The sequence below is a fragment of the Melitaea cinxia genome, chromosome 4, assembly GCF_905220565.1.
Source record: "Melitaea cinxia chromosome 4, ilMelCinx1.1, whole genome shotgun sequence".
NCBI classification, from domain to species: domain Eukaryota; kingdom Metazoa; phylum Arthropoda; class Insecta; order Lepidoptera; family Nymphalidae; genus Melitaea; species Melitaea cinxia.
This window is the reverse complement of record NC_059397.1, coordinates 608286-630733: the sequence shown is the minus strand read 5'-3', so window position 1 is coordinate 630733 and position 22448 is coordinate 608286. Positions and strand designations below refer to the sequence as shown.

Genomic DNA, 22448 nt, shown 5'->3' with positions numbered 1-22448 from the left:
TGTTTCTTTTTAAAACTCTAAATCCAGTTTACAAAGTAACAACACTTTTATTCTTTTTTGTGGAAAAAAAGCGTAAATAAATTTCATTGATTCCACGCGTTCATTTTGATTATTTTTTTTAATTGTGCAAAGTAGCACGGATGATTTCGTTAACGTCACGTAGAATGAAAAAAGACATGCAGATGATTGTAAATTATTTAAAAATGAGTAAAACTCTTAGTGTCAAAAATCAGTAAAACGAGTAAAACTCTCAATGTCAAAAATTACTAAACATGGATCTTTAACGTAAAATAAATGAATTTAATTTAATTCAAAAAAATAGTATAAAAATAATCAAGTTTTCAGTATTTATTTTAAAATCAAATTAAGCAATTATTATCTATCTTTCACTTAAATATTTCGGAAATATTAGCTATTATAATAATAGTTTTGTGAACATTTGCCAGGTTGACATTAGTCTATGGTTATCAGAATCCACAGCGCATATTTTAATTACAAAAATGTCAAATTGCTTTTGGTCCACATGGTGGTATGATGTACAGTTTGATAGATCGTGGAAATTTTAACAATCATATTTATAAATAAGGGTTTAATGTAGTGAAGTTTAGTGTATAAAAATATTCTGTTAAATGTCGTGACAGTGACTAAAAATGCAGTTTTACAAGGAAAGGATTCTTAACGCTGCCCAGTTAAAAAGACTAAGTGAACACAAATATTCCTGTACAAGTGCTAGTGTATTAGACGCTTGGCTCCAGCCCTGGTGGTGCTGGCTGGTCTCGAAGACGCCGTTATGGCTCGCGCCGAATCTCATTACAATATTAGGTTTAATAGTCAATATAGTCACCACACTAATTCTGGTTTGGTAAGTGTAAATTTAATTGCCAATTTTTTCTCCGTGGGTTTATTAAACGTTGCGAAAATTGTGTCGTAATGTTAACTAGCGGAACAACTTTCATTTTTGCTTTTAACTCGTAGACGACTTTCTTTTAACCTACATTTCATATAATTTTTACCGTTTTACCTCCGACGTGCGATTCGGAAACGTTCGCTCTAATTATCGCGGTTTGTTTGGCCAATCTCTTCCGTTTTACTATATTACTCCGATTGGCGGATCGCATCGCGCCATCCCGTGATAAGATATTAAATAAAATAAAATATTATATAAATTTGCACTAATATTACATAAAACACTTACAAGATCACTAAATTTTAGAATAATATTGTTTTAAAATATTCAATTTTCTTTTCAACTTAAACATTGAATTGCATACTTCTCCTTTCTTATTAATAATGTTGTTTTGAAATAATTGTAACCTTATAAGAATTTTGTATCGTACCATAGAGATCATACAATTGATATTTTCATAAATATTGACAACATATTTAGTGTTGCATTAGTCCAAAAAGTTTTTTTTTTAAGTTTTTTAACTAATAAAAAATATCTAAAAGTAATTAAAATTTACAACTCATACAGGAGTCATTATTATTTAGTAAATATTTATAACTTTATAAAAAATACTAAGCTAACATTAAGCAATGCATTAAATTAAGATTAATTTGAAATGTTTAATATATTGTTCTAATTAAAAGAAGATAACAAACTAATAACCTAACTTTGGTAGTTTGATTCTCATAATTCTCATGTATGAACATATTTTAACTGAGGTAGGGCAGAGCAGGAAATATTCTGCTTAAAACCTGGTACAGCCCCACTGGAGAAGTATCTGGACCTTACAGAAGATCACAGCTAAATAATACTGCTATCAAGGATTGTTGTGTTCCTGTGGTTAGTAAGGTGAGGAGGGATTTGAGGAAGGGTCAGCAACGCGCTTGCGATGCATCTAGAGTTGCAAGCTTCTATAAGCTACAGTAATCTCTTACCATAACGTGAAGCATACGCTTAGTTGCCGAACTACCTTTAAAAAAAAGGTAACAATAATAGATATAACCTAAAAGTCAATAATAAAGTACGATAGGAATATTTTTCCAGTTTGGATGTCTGTCCTTGTGGGTCTCTCCACCGTGTCTCGGAGAGCATGTTAAGCCGTTGGTCCTGGTTATTATCAAAAATACCTGACAGCAATTGTTAATCATAGTAGGGAATATATATCCTCCAACCTGCAATGGAGCAGTTGATGGATTAAGTTCCAATCCTTCTCCTACATGGAAAAAGAGGCCTATATCCAACAGTGGGATGTAACAGGCTGAATATTATGTGTTTGTTTTGTTTTTATAAGAATCCTTAAAACATTTTTCCATATAAAAATTTTTGGAAGGAGAGTCTAAAAATCAATATAAAAAAATAAAAATTAATTCAAAAGAATCTTTATGTCTAAGGATCTTTTATTGCAAGAACATTTTGTTTTTTGACTAACAGGAGAAGGTGAACATTAACCATAGCCAGGTGCATTGACATGTTGAATCTTCACAAATGTAATAAATTCTGAAACAAAAAAAATATATATTTAAATGTGGGAAAATATAAGTTGTGGGAAATTATAAGTCCTTAATATAAAGAACATTAGTGACACAACATTATCAAAAGTATTAAAATAATAATTAAAACTTATTTAAGTCATAATAACTTTGTAAAATATGTTAATTAATATAAAATAAAATATACAAAAGGTATTAGTTTACTTTTGTTTATTTTTGGTCACAACATAATTAACCTAGTAAGAATAAAAAGTAAGGTATCTTAAAAGTATAATATAATATATATAGTATAAGTATATGTAGTCTGGCCATAAATACTGTTAAAATTAAAAATAAACAAAATATTTCATTTGAATTTGGAATCAACTTGATTACAAATCAACTTGAATTCTTATTTATTGCCCAGGAACTGCTTCATCGAAAGTTTAATGTTTATGTTAGCTTTTTGTTCATATCATCGATGTTATCAGCCTTTCACAATCTACTGCTGGACACAAGCCTCGTCTAAGGTATGCCACAAGACCCGATCACCTGCTTTAGCCATCCAGTCACTGCCAGCTACCCTACCCCACTGAAATAATCATCCGAAAAGGGCGTCCAATACTACGTTTGCCGAGCTGTGGACTCCATTCGAGAACCTTGTTACTTTGCCACAATTCTGAACTATGTCAGTCACTTTCGTTTTTTTCGGACCTTGAACAAAGGTGGTCAGGTCGAAATTCAAGGACATGTCGAAATTCGACGTCAATTGACCGGCCACCTTGTATATCAGCATATAAAGGAAATTAGGAAATTTCTTAGTAAAGGAAAAATGGGGGTTAATAATCGAAGTCGCGCTCAGCAAGAAAGAGGTCAGCAACCACGCTCACAATGTGCAGTGTGTCATTGGAAATGTGACCGAAAAACTAAACTGATTGCAATTTTTGTCACAAGAAGGTACATAGAGAACATACCATTCCTATTCCTAAAGAATATACTCAAAAAGTAGTCATATACAATATTATTGATATTTCATATAAAATGGCTGGTTATTTTTGTGTTATGTTTCGAACGTTTCGTTTTAAAAAATATGTCAAATTAATACATAATAAATAAATAAATAAATAAATAAATATCTACACAATACACACACGGTCGTCTGTTCCTAAAGTAAGCAACTTAATGCTTGTGTTATAGGTAACAGCCGACTGGTATATAGCTACATATTTATTTTTTTATTTTTTTTTCGATAAACATACTTATAAATAATACATATATAAATATATAAATAATACATATATAAATATATAAATAAATATTTATATTACACCCAGACTCGGGGTGGGAATCGAACCCACAACCCTCGGAGCAGAAAGCAGGGTCACTACAAACTGCGCCAACGGGCTAGTCAATAATAATAATCAAGTTGTTTAACTATTATCGTTAGTAAGGACATGTTACGTTATTTTGATATTGAAAGAACCCCCCCCCCCCCCCCCCATACATTAAATAACCCCTGTGTATTGTATTTTAGACCCAGTAGCGACAGTCCGTGTTGTGTTATGGGGAGCGCCTACCGCCGAGTTAATGAGTGGGTGACTTTTTGCTATATGTATATATACAAACAAGAGGTCATTGAAATTGAACTTGGTGAGAGACCTTGTGTGTAAAATCATTACTTTTTTGTAATCGTTTCTATGTATACTCTATTATGACTTGTTGATTTATATATTTAAAAAATCATCTCATGATTCATTTTTGCTGATATTAAGCTATTTTACGAGTCGGCGCAGTGGTAACTGAAGCTGGCTGTTGCGCTAATAGTCGCGAATTCGATCTCTGTTCTAGACATATCATCGTTCATATCAAACCGAATATAATAATAAAAAAGATCCGTAAGTACCGATGTTGTTCCATTTTGGCTTTCTTGGCAATGATCCTAAGAAGGGCGAATTGAGGTTTGAAAGTTATTACGTACGTATGACTTTTTAACCGACTTCAAAAAAAAGAGTAGGTTACTTAATTCGACCGTATAAATGTATATATATATATTTTATGTATGTTCATACATAAAATATATATATACGGTCTATATATAACTATAACTCCTCCTAATTTTTTGAAGTCGGTTAAAAAGAAGAAAATAATATTGTATATTCAACAGGTGAGACAATTTTTAAGCTACAGGTTTTATATCTAATCTCAGGTCTGTTGAGTAGATTAAAAATTATCTTACACTATTTAGCTATTACACAGGAGTTATCTACAAAAATATATAGCGAGGGATTATGTCAATGTATACGAACTAATCTTACAATGTAACGGTGGTTATTTAAAGTTTTGATTATTTATTATGAGAAATAATAATAAGATAAATGTCCCACATGGTTACGTGGCCCGTTATTTCCGATACCGTTGAAATGTTGGGATAAAAAGTGGCTCATGTGTTTTTCTGGATCGCTGGCTATCTCTATATAAATATATATCTAGTGGACACCGCAAGTAGGCAAACGCAGTGTAGTCTTCTGGCCCCCTGGACTGACGGTCTACGTAAGATTGCCGGTCTAGGCTGGATGAGGATTGCGAAAAACCGGGATATCTGGCGCGAATTTGGGGAGACATTTGTCCAGCTGTGGACTGCAATAGGCTGAACTGACTGACTATCTAGGTACTAAGGTTATTTGTAATCAGATCCGTAATTTTTGCGTCAAAGAGTAACAAAGGTCCATTCACCCGGCCTCGTCAACTTTCGGATTTACGAATATAATTTCTATGAGAGCAAGATAGGCCAAACAATTGCTTCCAGAATATTAATTTGTCTGTTTATTTGATTGGCACATTGAGTTTTATCTTGGCACACCGTCTTCGAATTGGGTTTAATTCTAGCGAAATCAAGAAATCTTTACGAAATCAGTGCACAATACTGCATGTAACCGCGGGACATAATTAGTAATCCATAACCTTATGACTTAATAGCGAACGAGTAATAAATTGTGTTTGCAGGCAAACGAAGAAAAACCGACTTCAATTATATCGACAAGTAATACAACGTAGGTAGACGAAAAAATAGTCAAGTAAATACGCATTATCAAAGATTACTCCAAAAGTTGTGATCAGATCTCGATGAAATTTAAATGTGACCACATGATAAACATCGGCTTTCGATTAAATTAAAAATCATCGAAATCGGTATACCCAGTAAAAAGTTATGCGGATCTTCGAGAGTTTCCCTCGATTTCTCTGGGATCCCATCATCAGATCCTGGTTTCCTTATCATGGTACCAAACTAGAGATTATCTCTTATCCAACAAAAAAAGAATTATCAAAATCGGTTCATAAACGACGGAGTTATCCCCAAACATACATTATGTATATATATACGGTCGAATTGAGTAACCTCCTCCTTTTTTTTTGACGTCGGTTAAAAAATTAACGAAATAAAAGTCTCATCCAATGACGTATTTCTAACAAAATATTCCGGAATGTAATCGGAAAAACGGATGACGTTTTAAATTGTCGACGCGAGTCATCTAATGACGTCAAGTAATCAATACATCAATAAATATAATAAAAACGTAACGGACCGCTATCTGTACATGGAAGATATATGAGGAAAAATATTAATGGGACCGTTAGAGTTTTTTGTCTGTGCGTTTGTGCACACTAATCTCAGAAACGTCTTATCTGATTTAGATGTGGTTTTTACTAATATATTGTATTGTGGTAAGCTTCTCTTAATATTTAGTGTTTGTTTCATGTCAATGGGTTCATAAATAAAAAAAGTTATGCCAATTTAAAAAATCACGTTGAACATGTAAATACCCAAACGACGGTGCTTATAATCCAAAACAAAGCAAAAGATATTCCAAAAAATGCTGTCCAAAGTCACTATTCCACGCGGACGAAGTCGTGGGCACAGCTAGTGATAAATATGCTTTATTATACGCATGCAATGCGTTTACCGCGGTTTTACTTTCATGCGGACGTCCACGGTTGGCAGGACGATTAACATCAGGTTTTTTCCTTTTCTTGCTCCTCTATGTATGTATAAGATTTATTTTATTATTAAAGACGCTGTCTGGTAATAAATGCGATCCGATCTAAAGATGCGATACAACGCTAGTTTATTAAACGCTTGAATAGTTTACGCGGTTTGAATTAAAGCGAAAATATGGGATATCTTATAAGCATATTAATTATTTTCTATTTCCACGTAGACGGCCTTGTAACATCAAACTAAGAAACCAAGCAGGTAAAAAAGTAGAGATAAAACCGCAAACCGTATCTAGTTTTAGTAATACAACGAAAACACCATTAATCTAAGTAATAAAATGTCCGCATCTGAATTACCATAGTACACAATATTATCTTTTAGGTCATCTATCTAGGTTTTATTGGATGATATATTAAGTTGTAGATACCTTCATCATGTTATAAAAGTGTTAGTTCTTTCATTGAATTCTTCGGTCTTGAGTTTTATAATTATTATATATCTTTATTTTCTAAATTGAATTAAAATGTTTTGGTGTTATGCGATATTTCTTAAGAATCAAGCCCGTCTTAAAGCATCGCAAGCAAGTTTAGAAAAAGATATTCTCAATGCACAAGAATTTTGCAAGTATTTCGACGAAAAAGTTTGATTTTCTCAAAGGAAAAAATGTATGTTTGTATATTGCTATTAATTAATTACACTGTTTTTAATTTTATAATGTGTACCTAATAGTTATATTATTAATAGCCCTGCGGTCACCAACCCGCCTACCCAGCGTGGTGACTATGGGCAACACACTCATGTGTGTTGAACTCATGTTAAAGCCATTTTTGGCACGAACTTGTGCCTATGTTGTTGAACGGAGGCCTATGTCCAACAGTGGACTGTAATAGGCTGAAATGATGATGATGATGTAATCAACATGACCTAATAGTTAAAAATTATTTAGTCTTGTTTTATCCCGTTTTGTAATGATCAAATTTGGTTATTGAAAAACCCAAGATCACCACAATAATAAAAAAAAAAATACGTTTCAATTTACATTCAGTTATTTGGTTCCACCAAAACCTTAATTTCATTTACCACGAAAATGATTGGATGGTGGTTATGTCTGTTTTCTTTTCCTGAAATAACATACAACAAGTTCAAACTCTCATACCCCTGAATATAAACGATTCATAGAACGCTATGACGCAAATACTATAATCCTGATTGAGACCACATGCTATTGTTTTAAGAGATAGTCTAAACAAAAACGTCCGGATTAACTGAAGTGTTATATCACTCAAACTTAATTACCTAATAGAAAATTATTCTACGTCTACAAATCCCAAAGCGCCGCGGCATAAATTAAAAATGTTTCCTAAAATAGTTACTTATCGATTGACAAAGGGCTGGCCGTTTTAACCCTGGACGTAAAAGGCTAATAATAGTTTGGAGCATTGGGTTTGTATATGTCAGCTCCTAAAATGTTAGACCGAATTTCTCGTAATAGACGTTCTGACATGAAAATAAGTACATTTTAAACCATGTTCGGGACGTTCATGCACCAGATAAGTAGCCTATCGCCGCGTAATGCCTTATTAGTTTATTAAACCATCAGCTGTAATGGGGTTTTTGTTTTTTTTTTCACTAAGGTGGCAAACAACCGTACGTCCACCTGATGGTAAGCGGATTCCGTAGCTCATGGACGCTAGTGTCACCAGGATCATTGCCAGCGCGTAGTCGACTCTATCCTCGAGTCTCCTCGGAGCTCTGGCTACTCATCACAGGAAAACAATATTACTGAGAGAGTAGTGCTATTTAATTGTCATATTCTGTAGGGTGAGATGCTGTCCCAGTCGGTGCTCCAAATTTCGAGCATGATATTTATTGCCGTGTCACCTACCTTGGCTACGGTAGCTTTCAGCTAATATTGATTTTCGTGTAATTTCTTCCAGGTATAGTCCAGACGCGAGGCAGGAGCCACCGCGGTGGGCGTGCGCCCTCTGTGCGCTTGGAGTCTTCATATATCAGAGCCTGGACGCCATAGATGGCAAACAGGCGCGGCGCACTGGCAGCCAGTCGCCGTTGGGCGAGCTATTCGACCACGGCTGTGACAGCATATCGACTGTCTTCATAGCCCTCGGTGCTTGTATAGCGGTGAAACTTGGGGAATACCCTACTTGGATGTTCTTTCAGGTACGTTGATCTGGCAGACTTGAAACGGATTGTTGTTTAAAATATGTTTTTAAATTTCTGATAAGAGAAATCACGTAGGTATTACTACTTTGATTTGATAACTTAATTCAGGCTACATAGGTAGAGAAAAGGCTTTAGTACGGGCAGTAAAATAAAATTCAAAATCAGTAAAGCAAAGATTTGCCTAACTAAAAATTGTCATTAAGTTCACAAATCAAGCAAACAAATCAAAAGACAATTTAAATTATCTTAACGCACAAGCAAATTGATAAGAAGACACGTTTTATCTCAAAGCGTACTGTAGTACATACATATATGACTTCGTCAGCCATCGCTGCATGATTGCTGACTGATGCGTGATAAGGAACAGAAAAAAAAAATTAGTACCTATTTGATAGTTATCACACCCATATACAAACTATGTAACAATTTATCATATATTAAGATTAAACACGTTTATATAATCGACTTCAAAATGAGAGGAGGTTCTCAATGTTATGAATGATATGAATCTATTTTTTATGTGTGTTATCTCATAATTTTTTATTGGATGTACTGATGGTAACGATTCTCTATTTTAAATTGAAATCTAATGCTTGTCATGTGCTCTCGTTTAAATTTAATAGAGAGGCGGACTTTTCGAGTTATTTCTAATAATGTGTATTTATTGACTATTTTTTAACTACCCTCATTGTATCACTTGTCGATGTAAATACTGTTTTTTTTTAATATCTAAGATTTTATTTTTGTGTTACCCACATTAGGAATTCTAAACATTTTTGAATATCATATCAAAAATTGACCGCTCCAGCGGGGTTCGAACCCGCGTCTCCGACGTACCGTGTCGGCGCTCTAGCCAATTAAGCTATGGAACGATACACCCGCTCGAGCGAAATTTTCGATATGATAATTTTAAATTACGGTTTAAGCGAACCGTGGCGCTACTGTGTGTGGTGGTAGTACTGTTTTTTTTTTTTCGTTTGTCAATTAAGCTTTATAGTTTCTTAGCATTATTGCTAAATTTGCGATTTAAGCTATACGTCACCCAATTATGACGGTGTCCCTCGCGTGATGTCTGATAAAACACGCATTAAAAGATAAAAGCATCCGTGCACGTTTTATCAGACGCGTATTTTTAATCGTAACATGCGTATGTATTTATAGTCTCATCCTCGAACGTGAATCTTTGCAGCGTATCACAAAGTAGCGCGTGTCGTTCGATCCAATTCTCTCAATTTATAAAATTTACAATTGCTGTTGGTAGGGCCGCATTTTATTTTATTATCGTCGTCAAAGATAAGCTTTTCCTTAGTAATTTTTGAATCAAATGTTATAAATATATTTCATTAAGGCGAGAAACGGTTCATATAGGTACAATATATGACACAAATTCATGCATTACGTATAAATAGGGGGTGAAATTATTACTAAATATTATAACACACACCCCTGGTGTATTTGAAACGGCTTTTAAGATTATATACCAGTTTGGAGAAGGTCTTAAAGGTCAACCTTGAAGCAGCCCTATTGAATAGCGAGCAAGGTCGGTCCAAGTTGGTTTCCGAGGGAATTCTCGCCCGGGAAACTTGGCATGATAATACAACAACTGTCTCTCGATAATTGGACGTTTGCCAGGTGTAACGTAAATATCTATTTAACCCAAAGTGGTCATAGCGATGACAGAGCATGCCATAAGTGGTCACGGCTTGACATGTATTGTAAAAACACCAGAGAATAAATTTAAATCTTATATCAAAAGAATTGAATAGCTAAAGCATATTATTCGGTTCAATATTATATTAATGATAAAGATGTGTGGATTTAGCGGTGTTGGATTTTATAAATTCGTAATAAAACTCAGTTTTCTGTAATGAGTAATTGCGAAGTTTTTTTTTTTTTTTTTGTTGTAGATTCTCTGCAGAATCATTACTTTTAACCGTAATTAACTAATTAAAATAACTGATTTAAAAAAGATATAATTTGATTTGAAAAATGACGATTTAAAAGTGCTTTTGAAGCCTTGAATAGGGTAATTTTTGATTTTGAAATTTGTACATACTATGCTGATTAAGGTTAAAGCGGTATTGGTTCCAGCTAAATTCAAAGATTTAAGATTTAAGAAGTTTATCGCATGCCCATCTAAACTTTTCAAGGACGGTACTGCTGACATTTTAGTGCTAGATATTTGTAATGATGATTTTGAGAAGGTAATATTATAAAGAAATGAGTGATTTTCCCTTAGAAATAGAAAATTCTTATAATTCAGTGGCCTAATAATTACCCGCGGTTTTTTGGCACAAATTCTGATCTCGTGGGATTTTCGGGATAAAAAGTAGTGTGTTTTATTCTGATCTCCAAATATTTATGTAATTTTTTTTTTTATTATTAAAATCAATAAAAAAAAAAATACTTAAAATATTACGAAACCTCCATCTATACTCAAAACCTTAGCGTCTATAAAATTAGATATTTTAAAATGATACACGTTTAAAAATGTTAAGTGATACCGCTTCTCGTTTATTTTTCTAAGACTGTGCAGTAGCAATAATTATAGGCAAGAATTTTGCGCAAACCAGGATGTGTGGTTGTGTACTGGACTGGATGTTACGCTACGTCGAGCCGGTCGACGAACTGTTTATGAGTTTCTTCTTATGCATACATATAATCATTGTTATGATTTATACGTTATACGGAATATTTACGATATTAGCTGTCGGTTATTTTGAGAATAAATTAATAAAATGTTACAAACATATCATAATACATACCGAACTAATTTAGGTCATGAACAGCATATTAATAGGTCTCCTATATTGGAAAACAAAATGGAGATTGTTTGCGTGTAACTTCCCTGCTAAAAGTAACGATCGTTACCAAATTATATCAACTGGAACCGAGAACATTACGTGCTCTCCGAGAAAACCACAGAGACAGACATCTAGACTATTATTTATTTCGAGCTGATATCGAACCCTTCAACCGTCGATGTTACTGAAAAATTACGCACCACTACACCGTATTATTTATAAACACATACATAAACACCTAACTTATGTAAATTAAGTTAAGCAGTTTCTTAAATAGAATCTTTCAAATTTTTCAGTGTTTCTGCGCTATGACATTGTTCTATTGCGCTCACTGGCAAGCGTACGTTACGGGTACCCTCAAAATGGGCCGTATTGACGTCACAGAAGCACAGTTTGCCATAATTGGTATACACTTAGTATCAGCGACACTAGGGCCCAATGCCTGGACCACCAAGGTAATGTAACCCATCCTAACCTAACCTCTAATATATAAATGTACCTCTAGGTTTAAATTAATTTAAAAATACCCACATGACGTTAGTATTTGTGAATATGTAAATACAACAGAGTTATTTCCGCTATATATTACGATAATTATGCAAAGTACGGAATTATTTCCTTGTAAATGTACAACAACGTAACTCACTTAACACTGATTGCTTTCAGAATTAATACATAACATTAAATGCACGTGAAATTGCGCATGATTTTATTTATATTAAAATAATATATAATGGAGCTAATCATATAATAATGAATTGATAACTAAAGTATGCGTAATTTGCTTTACAAATTAAGAATGTAGTAAGTTAAGCTTGAATGCAATGTAACGTATAAAAAATGGCAAAATATATCGAATGCAACTATTGCACGTTACAATACTTGTTCAAGAAAATTCTTCTGTACTCTCGTCTCATACATTTACTTTTTATTGGATTTACACAATATCATACTTGATATAGAGTAAATTGAGATATATTTCTGTACTAATGGGCACATTAGCCTTTAACCATAGCTAGCTTAGCTTTTAACCATAATTATGATCAAAACTATCTCTGAATGTATACAAAATCAATAAAGGAGGCTATAGTCTAGTCGGCAAGTGCCTTTTTGGTCAAATTAAAAAAAAAAATAAGTTCCGCTTGCAAAAATTGCAAAAGTTATTAACAAGTAACTAAAATGGAGGAGGGGTTAGTTTTTGCAAATATGTCAAAAACTAATAAAGATTTTTCAGAAAAAAAAACAGTTCCAGGAGTCGGAACTTTTTTTAAGAAAGTTTCCCCCTCTGTTAGAAACTTTTTTTTTGTAAAAGGCACTTGTTGACTAGACTACTAGTATAACACAGACACATTATACTTCAAACGTAAATAATGTCGACATCCTACGCTATTGCACCAAGCAGTAGATATATTAGCCGCACATGCTAATTTAACATTTAATAAGAATAGAAAGAACATACAATACATTACGAAAACATAAACAAATAGATAAATACACAACAACATTATTTAAGAGATAGCTATAATCACATCACATTGCCACATTCTAGGATACCCACTGAATCGAAGGTATTACCTGTTTTCAAAGGAAACCACTCCTAATTGTAAGTCTCAAGAATGTTCACTCAATTATATTTATTTTGAGCGAGCATACAACAACAAGTAGCTGAAACTGTATTTTGATAATAAAATTACAGTAGGAAATTAAATTAAATTTAAAACAGATTCTAAAATCAATACTGTATTTAAAAAACACAGCTTAGGCCTTAGGGGTCATCCATTAAGCATCTGTTGTTTTTATCAACTTTTTAAACCTCCCTGTGGTGAATCGATGAAAATGAAAATATTACCACCTAACCTTACGGCAACCTACCTTAAGGCAGGGTGTTTGTGCGGCTCAGAAATTTCTTGTCCAAGGAAAAATAGATACACGTGATATTTCATTACAAACCGGGGGGGGGGGGGGGGTGTTTGATACACGATACCTCATACCCGAACCTCATGATTAATGATGATTAAGTGATGACCCGTTAGGTAATATCTTATTTTTGAATACCACACACACAAACACACACACACACACACACACACAAACAAAAACAACCACCACTCCAAAAGCCTCCCGTAGTCAAAGCATAGTATACAAAATCAGCGGCTCCAGGGCACGTTGGAGTTGCGCTACTCGTTGGGCGTGGTCGCAGTGGCGGGCGTGGCCCTCACTCTGGCGTCGCTCGTCTCCTCCATCGCGGCGGGGGGTGTCGGCAAGAACGGGTCCACTGTCGCTGTGAGCGGATATCCGTGTTACTGGCTAGGGGGATCGATGCTCTAGACAATATCATGTTCCTAAATTATGTGGTTAATCTTTTGACGTTATAGAATTTTCAACTACCGGCAACAGTTATGATAAAACAATAATATATTCAAAATGCTTGTCAAGGCTTGGAAATGGTATTGAACGATTTGAACTCATTGAATAATTTTCAACTACCCTCAAAAGTAATGGTAATACAATAATTTAAGACAGAGAAAAAGTTGAAAGAAATATGAGAAATTAGTTTTTATTTTATATGGTAAAGTTATACAGCGTATCGATCTCCCTGGCTGTCAGCTTACCAAAGCACCATGGATTACTGGTCTTTTTAGCCTATTTCCTATTAGCCTTTCGTTACTTCATACTAAGTATACTAAATCGAAGTGTAGTGTTGATTGGCGTATGATTTGTAACTTTACTCTCACAGTTATATTTCATTTTATTCATTTATTGAAACTAACGTCTTAACATTATTTATATTGGGTTATTTTTCTCTCATTTAGGTTGTAATTTAACTTTGATTTTAATCGTTAGGAATTCAAAAATCATCGCTTTGTTATCATGTGGGTTTTTTTAATAGCATGACTATTTTATATGTCATCAGAACTCACGGACCTTTGTTCTTTGTTACGCTGACCGTGTAATGACATATATTTGATATACAACTTTCTGTCTTGATAAATTTTGTCCAAACATCGAGCAATGTCCGAATTTCTTTTACGCTCGGTTACTATATACAAAAACGATTCGTTTTCGAAGTTCAATTTCGAAAATGTGTTCGTAAACGTGAGTCGAGTCGTGAACGAGTCGTTTTTTAATATAGGAACCTAGTTTAAACATACATTTGTAATACCTACTTAGGTTATTTTTATCGTCACGTGTTAGATTAAGCATTAATATGATATACCGTTGTGGTCGATTTTTTTATATTGTATTACATGTGAGTCTTCACTCATTTACCTCAAATGAAATATAATCATACTATAGTAAATTTTATTTTACATATATTCATTTGAACATATCATATTTCAATAGAACATATATTTCAAAACATACATTATATTTGACCCACGCTATCTTCTATGATCAAGGGCGGCTTTACCTACAGTGCAAGGGATGCGCTGACCCCGGGTGTTAGAGGGCGCCAAAAGCTACATGCAAGGGTACAAATTGATACTGAATTCTTGTTTATTTTTAACCGACTTAAAAAAGAGGGAGGTTCTCAATTCAACTGTATTTTTTTACGTATGTTACCCCACTTTAGACAGGGTGGACCGATTTCGATGATTTTTTTTTTAATCGATAAAGCCGCCCCTGACTTTGACATAGTATCATCAAATATGTATATCGCTATAACCCTGACGCCTAATTCATCCGTATTATTATTTCCATACACATCAGATACAAGGCTTACCGTGTGGTCTCCACGCGACCTCGGTTACCTTTGCCGGTGCATTGTACTTTATCATCAACTTTGCGATGACATTTCGAGATAGGGGCTGCGGGAAAAATGGATCCACAGTCGCCGTAAGATGTCTAGAGTGATTTGAGAATGGTGATCGGTTTGGGGTTGGTGATGAGAGATGGATTTACGCGAATTTTAGTGTATTGTACCGCTGAAAACGTTTTAGGTGATCGTTGAATGGTATTTTGTTTCGTGATTCTTTTTTTTTTTCTTTTTTTTTTTAACGTAAAAAGCCTTTTAAGGTTGAAATTTCGGTAACGTTGATAAATTTAGTCGTTAATATTTTAAAACAAATGTGTATCAAGTACGATTGATATTTTTATATTAATTTTGGATTTTTTTTTTAACATTAATATGTTTGGATGTTCGTAATTTTAAAACAGATGCGTATCTCGAAACATGTATCAATACTATATTTATTTATTTTTATTAGTAATTGTCCAATAATATTTCGGTATTTAAAAATATGTCGTTATTTAAACAAGAGTACTTATTTAAATTTTACGAAATATTTCATATGCATTTATTTATAATTAAAATAGTTTAATTTATTATTATTATTATTTTATTTGAAGTAATTGTACTTGCATGGAATCCGGCACCATTTATAATATGTATTGTATATATCCCTAGAATCGCTTTGCACTTCCATTCCTATTAGATAATATTATATACATTATCGAATTATTTATATATAATATATCATTGTAACAAGCCTAAGTATAAAATTTTGGAAATTTTTGTTATTTTATTAAAATTATAATTGGTTCGACCGGTTTAAAAATAAATATGAAAATATTGAAATGAGTGAAGATAGCAGAATGGCTTTAGTTTTTACGCATACAATTTCCTTTGTTATTATTAATGGCATGTATTTTTTTTTACATTTTTTTAATGGCCATCGCGTTCGCCGCTCCGGACGTAACCGCATGACGTTGTATCGCGTTCACAACATAAATAACAGTTCCCGCCTTTTGACATCGGCCTAAATCTGATGTCGAACTACGCAGTTGTACTGATGACCGCAACTCTAGTGTTCGGCTACGTTAAAGTCATTATGAAGGGTGGAGTGGGGAAAAATGGCTCCACGGTCGCAGTAAGAGTTCAAATTATAAGCATTGTGCCGCTAATGTGGTCAAGTCACGGCGCTCATTGAGCTAATCACGTGAAGTAAGCTACGGGCCTGTTTTGTCAGTTGTTGATAACGCTATTTAACGTATGACGGTATCCATTCAATAGTATGATATATTATCCTTTTTTTGACATCGAATTCCACTATATTTATAAAATATTTCGTTTCGAAAATTTGTAGTTTATTAATTAGAGAAATAGGTCCTAATTACCTCCTGCTGATAAAGTGTATTCGTAACTTATGTGCATGATCCACAATCGGTGAAACTGGCCCTACAGCATGTCTGTGACCGATGTATCAGCTCGTCTTGTGTCCGTCCCGTAGACTTGTAACGTCTGCACTCTTTAACTTTGAAATAACTGAAAAAATAGAAAAAAATATTAGTTGCGAATATCACGCCATCTAGTTGTTCATTTCTTTACTAATAGCATGGTATGTAGCTGGCTTGATGCTATTTTTTTTTTTTTGTAAGGCATGGTATGTAGCTTTTTGGCTTTTCGTTACGTTCCGTTTATTCGAAATCTTTGATATTTGATTTCAAGTATTTTCTATATTTATTTTAAAATACAATAAATATAAATTAATGAAATATTACGGATTTCGTATAACGGCTTTTTAAATGGATGTTTTGAAGTCAAGAACGTGCTACAGCGTCTCTTTTCCTAGGGCACGAGCATTTTATCGCCGGTGATTCCATTTTCGTTGGTGGTCGTTCCGGCGTTCATCATTTTCCAGAAGAGCGAATCTCACGTGTACGAGAATCATCCGGCGTTATACATACTCGCCTTCGGAATGGTCGCCGCCAAAGTCACCAATAGACTTGTCGTGAGTTTATATCGATGATAATCTTTTTTTTTAATATACAATTTTGTCTCATGCTTTTTAACCTACTTGAAAAAATGTAGGAGGTTCTCAATTCGATTGTATGTTTATGTGTGTTTATAACTCAGTTTTTTTTTACTGGGAGTATCGGTTTTTTGTGATTTTTTTTTCTTTCTGGTGTTTATTGTATGGTCCCATTTAAATTTGAGCGAGACCTAACGAATGAATGGCGAATGAATTTTGAGCAGCCCGACTGGGATTGTACCTCAATCTTATAGAAGTTCACATCTAATCAATACTACCCGTAAGTAATATTGTGTTTCTGTGGTGAGTAAGGTGGCCAGAGCTTCTGGGGGTCGAGGATAGGGTTGGCAACGCGATTGCAATGCTCCTGTTGTAAAAACTATCCACAGGCTATGGTGACTGATTACCATGAAACCGTACATTTGTTTGCTACCCTAGTAAGAAAAGGCCACAGCGCTATAAGGAAGTACCTAATGTATGTGTTTTGTTTTATTTTAAACCAGGTGGCTCACATGACGAAAAGCGAGATGGAATACTACGACTGGTCGCTACTGGGACCGACCATGCTGTTCTTGAATCAGTACTTTAACAACGCGATACCGGAGTATTATGTGCTCTGGTTGTGTGCAGTAAGTTATAATTAATTTTTATTTATTATTACATTTTTTTTGATAATAATTTAGTATGATAGTTTTTTCTCTTGAAGCAGCTTAGTTTCATATTTCTTAGTCAATTTTTTAAGATTATTAAGCTTAACGTAAATTTTTCCTTTGATGATTTTTTAAATAATTCTTTCGAGTTGTATTCTTGTAGTTATTATCGTTATTATTAATAGAAAAATTTAATAATAATTTCTATAATCTTCTTCGGGAATAGTATATTTAATGATACTCTGAAGTAATTTTTTAGTAAACAAATTGAACTTAAAATTTGAATGATAAAAAATTTATATTAATATAACAAATTACAATTTGAATGATAACAAATTTATATTAATATAACAATGACACATAAATTTCGTACTTATCAACAGATATGGGTGTGCGCGAATCTGATGAGGTACTGCGGTCAGATATGTCTCGAGATATGCGATCACCTCAAGATCAATCTGTTTCGAATCCCCTACCCTCCGCAGGCGCCCGTCTCGCCCAAACACAACGCTAACGGTACGAACCGACGCGCTTCTAAGACTAAACGATTTAATTAGACAATATATGCCAAGGAGTAAACTTGCTCAAAGAAAAAATAAAAGATAAAAATATATGTAATTAAAACCATACACGCGGATGTAAAAAAGAAAAAAACATTAGTTCGCTAATAAATAAATTGTGAATCAGACAGTAGAAAAATTTCACCAAAAAAAAGTTCTTCACATATACGTGATAATTAAATAATTGTAAAAAAACCCATAAAAGCCAATAACTTTGTAAATGAACGTAAGCAACAAGAATTCGCATGTGCACATCGTTAATTTGTAATCATATATACAGCTATTTAAAAAGGTATTATTTTAATAATTTCAAGGTTTCTCTGACAGGCATAAACTGTGTGTGTTTTAGTTTGTCTTCATACTCCATTATAAATTTAAAAAGCTCACAATAATGCTATGCAATGTAACCTATTTTCACAAAGGTGTGATTTCAAAGCTTTATATAATTCAATTATAGATATCTACTCAACTGAGAAGTATTTTTTAAAGTATTTTAAATGCAATCTTGTCCTCAATCGTCTTAAATTGATAAAATATAATTTATTTTTCTACTTTTGAAGGAAGTAATTTTTTTTTTGCCAATGACAACCCCACAGATAAAAAACGCAATATATGTTATATTATATTATATTTTATAATTACTACACATTAAAAAAAAAAAAATACTTGTCGAACTTGGTGGTGTTATCATAATCAATTTTTTTTTCAATTTGCTATAATTTATTTCAGTAATAAAAGTTTTTACTATTTTTTTTTTTTATTTGATCAAGTTTGCTCTGTGGGATTTTCCATAGGATATTATGTCTAGTTTTTACAATTGTTTGTGTAAATACGTACTTATTGCGTTATGTACATTTGGGAAGTTTTCAAACATAACTCTATGTACCGCTCTTGTTAACTTGTTTATATACTATACAATTTATTGAAATATTGGGTTATTGTAACTTTTCGTAGACAAATATCTATCACGAAATACGGATTCATTAGATTGGCCTTATTATGACGAGACGCTGTTTTTCACTGTCTGAAGAGATACTCTTTAATCTGATAAAATTACGAATATAGGAAAAAAAAAATCAATAGTATGTCCAAAGTTAAAATATAGACCTTGTTATGATTTTTTAATGTTTAAAAAATTGCTTAAACCTTGTAATACTAAGAAAATAAGAGCAAAGCGGTTTTTTGAAGTGTGTCCAAAATAAATTTATATGTCTAAATATTTGCTGGATTCTTGCAAAAGTATGAGGGCAAAAAAATGAAATATGTCCGAAATTAAATCATGGGCCTGATTATGTCGTGATTTGTGTACTGTCTAAATATTTGCTTGAATAAAAAGTATATGTATATATATTATCGGTGATTGTTTTAGATCGCTTTTCGGGGCATTGTTACGAAATATAAGTAAAACCCAGGGCGTAAGTCGAGTGTTCTCATTACATGTCATCTTTGATACTCTTGACTCTTAGTTGGCGGTTGCGAATTATATAAATAATTTTCGTTTCAATAATAAATGAATTGTATTTTGTATCGTTCGACTAAAATCGGCAAAATAATCAAAATACCGATTTTTAATTATTTAAAATCGATAAAATTATTTAAATCGGTTATTTTACTTTTATTATAATTTCAAAAGTTTGGATTGATGTTGATTATTCAATCACGACAGAATGACGTATTTGTATGAAACTTGGTGAAAAAACGTGCCCTATTTTTCTACCCTAAATTTCACAAATTCTAAAAAAAATTTATTTATAATAAGTTGATATATGCCATATATAAATTTCTAAAATAATTTTATCAAAAGAATATACAAGCAAATCAATATCTATTTTTTTAATTAAATAAATTAATATATATGTAGGCAATTAATATTTAAGACAATTAACATCAATGACGATAAATTATCGATAAATATCGATATATTTGTAATACTGATTCGCAATCGCTCATCACTAAGATACTTTTTAAAGCTAAAGTAACACACATAACATACATATATCATATTACTCGACCGTTCAAGAAGCGAGGTAATGTCTTTTGAGTGTCATCATGTGAGTTGTAATACTAGTTGTACTAGGATTTGACTTCTTGGTGGATTTTTATATATATGTAAAGTTAGCTCATATTGTGGATGTTATGTAGTGTATTTGTATTTAAAAGAAGGAAATCAGCTTATCTAATGATTCTTAAGCGACTTTTAAATTACGGATTCTCTTAATTCACTGATATTTTTTTTTATTTTTTTTATTTCTTAATTCCATCATTTATAAAGGGATCTTCTTTCGTCGCTCTCCGTTCGGTCCTAATTAAATTTAAAAAACAAAATACTTTTAGTTAGAATGAAAAAAAGCGGATATGAAATTTTTATTGGCTCGAATTTTGTGTATTTAGTTAGTTGTAATTTTGATTTTTGTTCTGGTAACACCATTACAAATATCTCTTAAAAAAAGACGATATATTAAACAGCTTTTTATCTGTATGCATTATAATTAATTTATATAAAAATACTCAAATATAATGCACGAAAATAACTCATTTATGACAATAGATATATTTCACTAACATTGCTTCTATTTTGACTTTTTGTTAAACGGTTAAGGGCCGGTTTCACCGGTTGACACTTTAACAGCAGGAGATATAATAGGCCATTAGGATCTGTTTCTCATCTCTCTTTTCTTTCTTTTCTCATCTTCAGCCTGTAAAATCCCACTTCGGCCTCTATAGGCCTCTTTCTCGATGAAGGAATATAATATATGTGAATATAAATATCTCATAAATATAGTGTAATTCCTTGGTAAAGAAGAATAATAAATCGAAAATCTTTATCTGTTGGATACCGATATCCATCGAATAGCGTTATCTATAGCCGGTGAAACAAGCCCTAAGTTGATGATGAACTAAAGCTTAGTAAAGTTAGGTGCTGATTTGTTGCTATTTATCTTTTTATTTATTCTATGTATATAAATTAAGTAAACGCTACGCTTGTGAGTATAATAAGTATTATGTAGGTAAAATTAGAACGAATATTATTTATATATGAAACGTAATTTTGAAGGATTGAAAATGTCTCTTTTTTTTATTGTAAGTGTAAATTAATGTATAAAATAATAAAATAAAATAAAATATAAAAATTCAATTCTCTCAAATAATAAGCACTTGTAAGTAGAAACACTAGAAAAAAGTTGTTTTTGTCTATGAACGTATTCTATAACTTTGGTGTCTATGATAGATATTACAAATTATTACAATGTTGAAAAAAAAACATATAATTAGGGGCCGGTATCACCAGTTGTAAAGTTTATCGTGCACATAAGTCACGAATAGACTAACAGATTTAGGTAAAATAGGCCATTAGGAACTGTTTCACCACAATGAATAAACTACAACTTTCAGAAAAATAATCTAAGCTTTTATATGTTGAATACAGTCATGTGTCAAATAGCGTTAACGGTAACAGGGAAAACATGGTTTAAAATGTTTCCAATTTCAACAGTGGGAATGTTCTGGAAGTAACGTTTGAATTGTAATTTTTGTTAAGTGTATTTGAACCTGTGCGCGGGAATTGTATATATGTGTTAGTAAAACAGCCACTGTATAATACTGTCAAGTGTATTTTTATGTGAAATATAAGCAGATGTACATTTTCAATACTTGTTTTATTCATATTGCTATTTATTTTTAAATTACTGTCATGTATCACGACTATTAGTTCACTCTATATGTATATTTATTATTTGTTCAAGTTTTCAATCGTTGATTAAATATTTTTTATATATCCACAAAGTTCAAATACTTTTTTTGTAACTTGTAGTGGATGAAACTTAAAACTTTTTTTTTAATATCATTCGATAAAAAACCAAATGTCATAGATTAAAAATAATTCAAGTGACAGTTGACTTTTTTAATTTAATTTGTATAGAGTCGTGGTAAATGATATGAAGTGTTTTAAAATTTCAGAATTTATGTAATTTGTAGTAATTATATAGTAAGCTACGAAGTTGAGGAGGCTCAGGTTAGTGGAGCTTGTATGACGCTTGTTTATAACATTTATTTGTTCAGAATGTATTTATATTAATTTAGTTAATCCTTAC

The 22448-nt window shown here is 32.5% G+C and overlaps 1 protein-coding gene and 1 long non-coding RNA gene across 3 annotated transcripts; one reads left to right on the top strand and one right to left on the bottom strand.

The window, feature by feature from the left end:
* The first annotated feature begins 635 nt into the window (after positions 1-635).
* Positions 636-18386, top strand: LOC123669993 (cholinephosphotransferase 1). Of its 2 annotated transcripts, none has more exons than XM_045603493.1 (7): positions 636-862; positions 8347-8587; positions 11691-11849; positions 16134-16265; positions 16968-17126; positions 17651-17776; positions 18181-18386. In XM_045603493.1, the coding sequence occupies exons 1-7, from the start codon at positions 651-653 to the stop codon at positions 18352-18354; spliced, it is 1203 nt and encodes a 400-aa protein (XP_045459449.1). In that variant the 5' UTR covers positions 636-650; the 3' UTR covers positions 18355-18386. The 2 variants fall into 2 exon arrangements, with proteins under 2 accessions (XP_045459449.1, XP_045459450.1); XM_045603494.1 differs by lacking the exon at positions 16134-16265 and adding an exon at positions 13555-13677.
* Positions 2326-10310, bottom strand: LOC123669994. Its single transcript, XR_006745846.1, has 2 exons — positions 10072-10310; positions 2326-2443 (listed from the first exon to the last, which is right to left on the bottom strand). It is a non-coding gene; the product is annotated as an uncharacterized LOC123669994 (long non-coding RNA).
* Positions 18387-22448: the final 4062 nt, after the last annotated feature.

Bases quoted from the DNA above. Each gene is read 5' to 3' on its own strand.
- LOC123669993 (XM_045603493.1), top strand. From the start codon at position 651: ATGCAGTTTTACAAGGAAAGGATTCTTAACGCTGCCCAGTTAAAAAGA. The intron at 863-8,346 runs GTAAGTGTAAAT...AATTTCTTCCAG, and splicing joins ACCACACTAATTCTGGTTTG to GTATAGTCCAGACGCGAGGC. The intron at 17,127-17,650 runs GTGAGTTTATAT...ATTTTAAACCAG, and splicing joins AAGTCACCAATAGACTTGTC to GTGGCTCACATGACGAAAAG.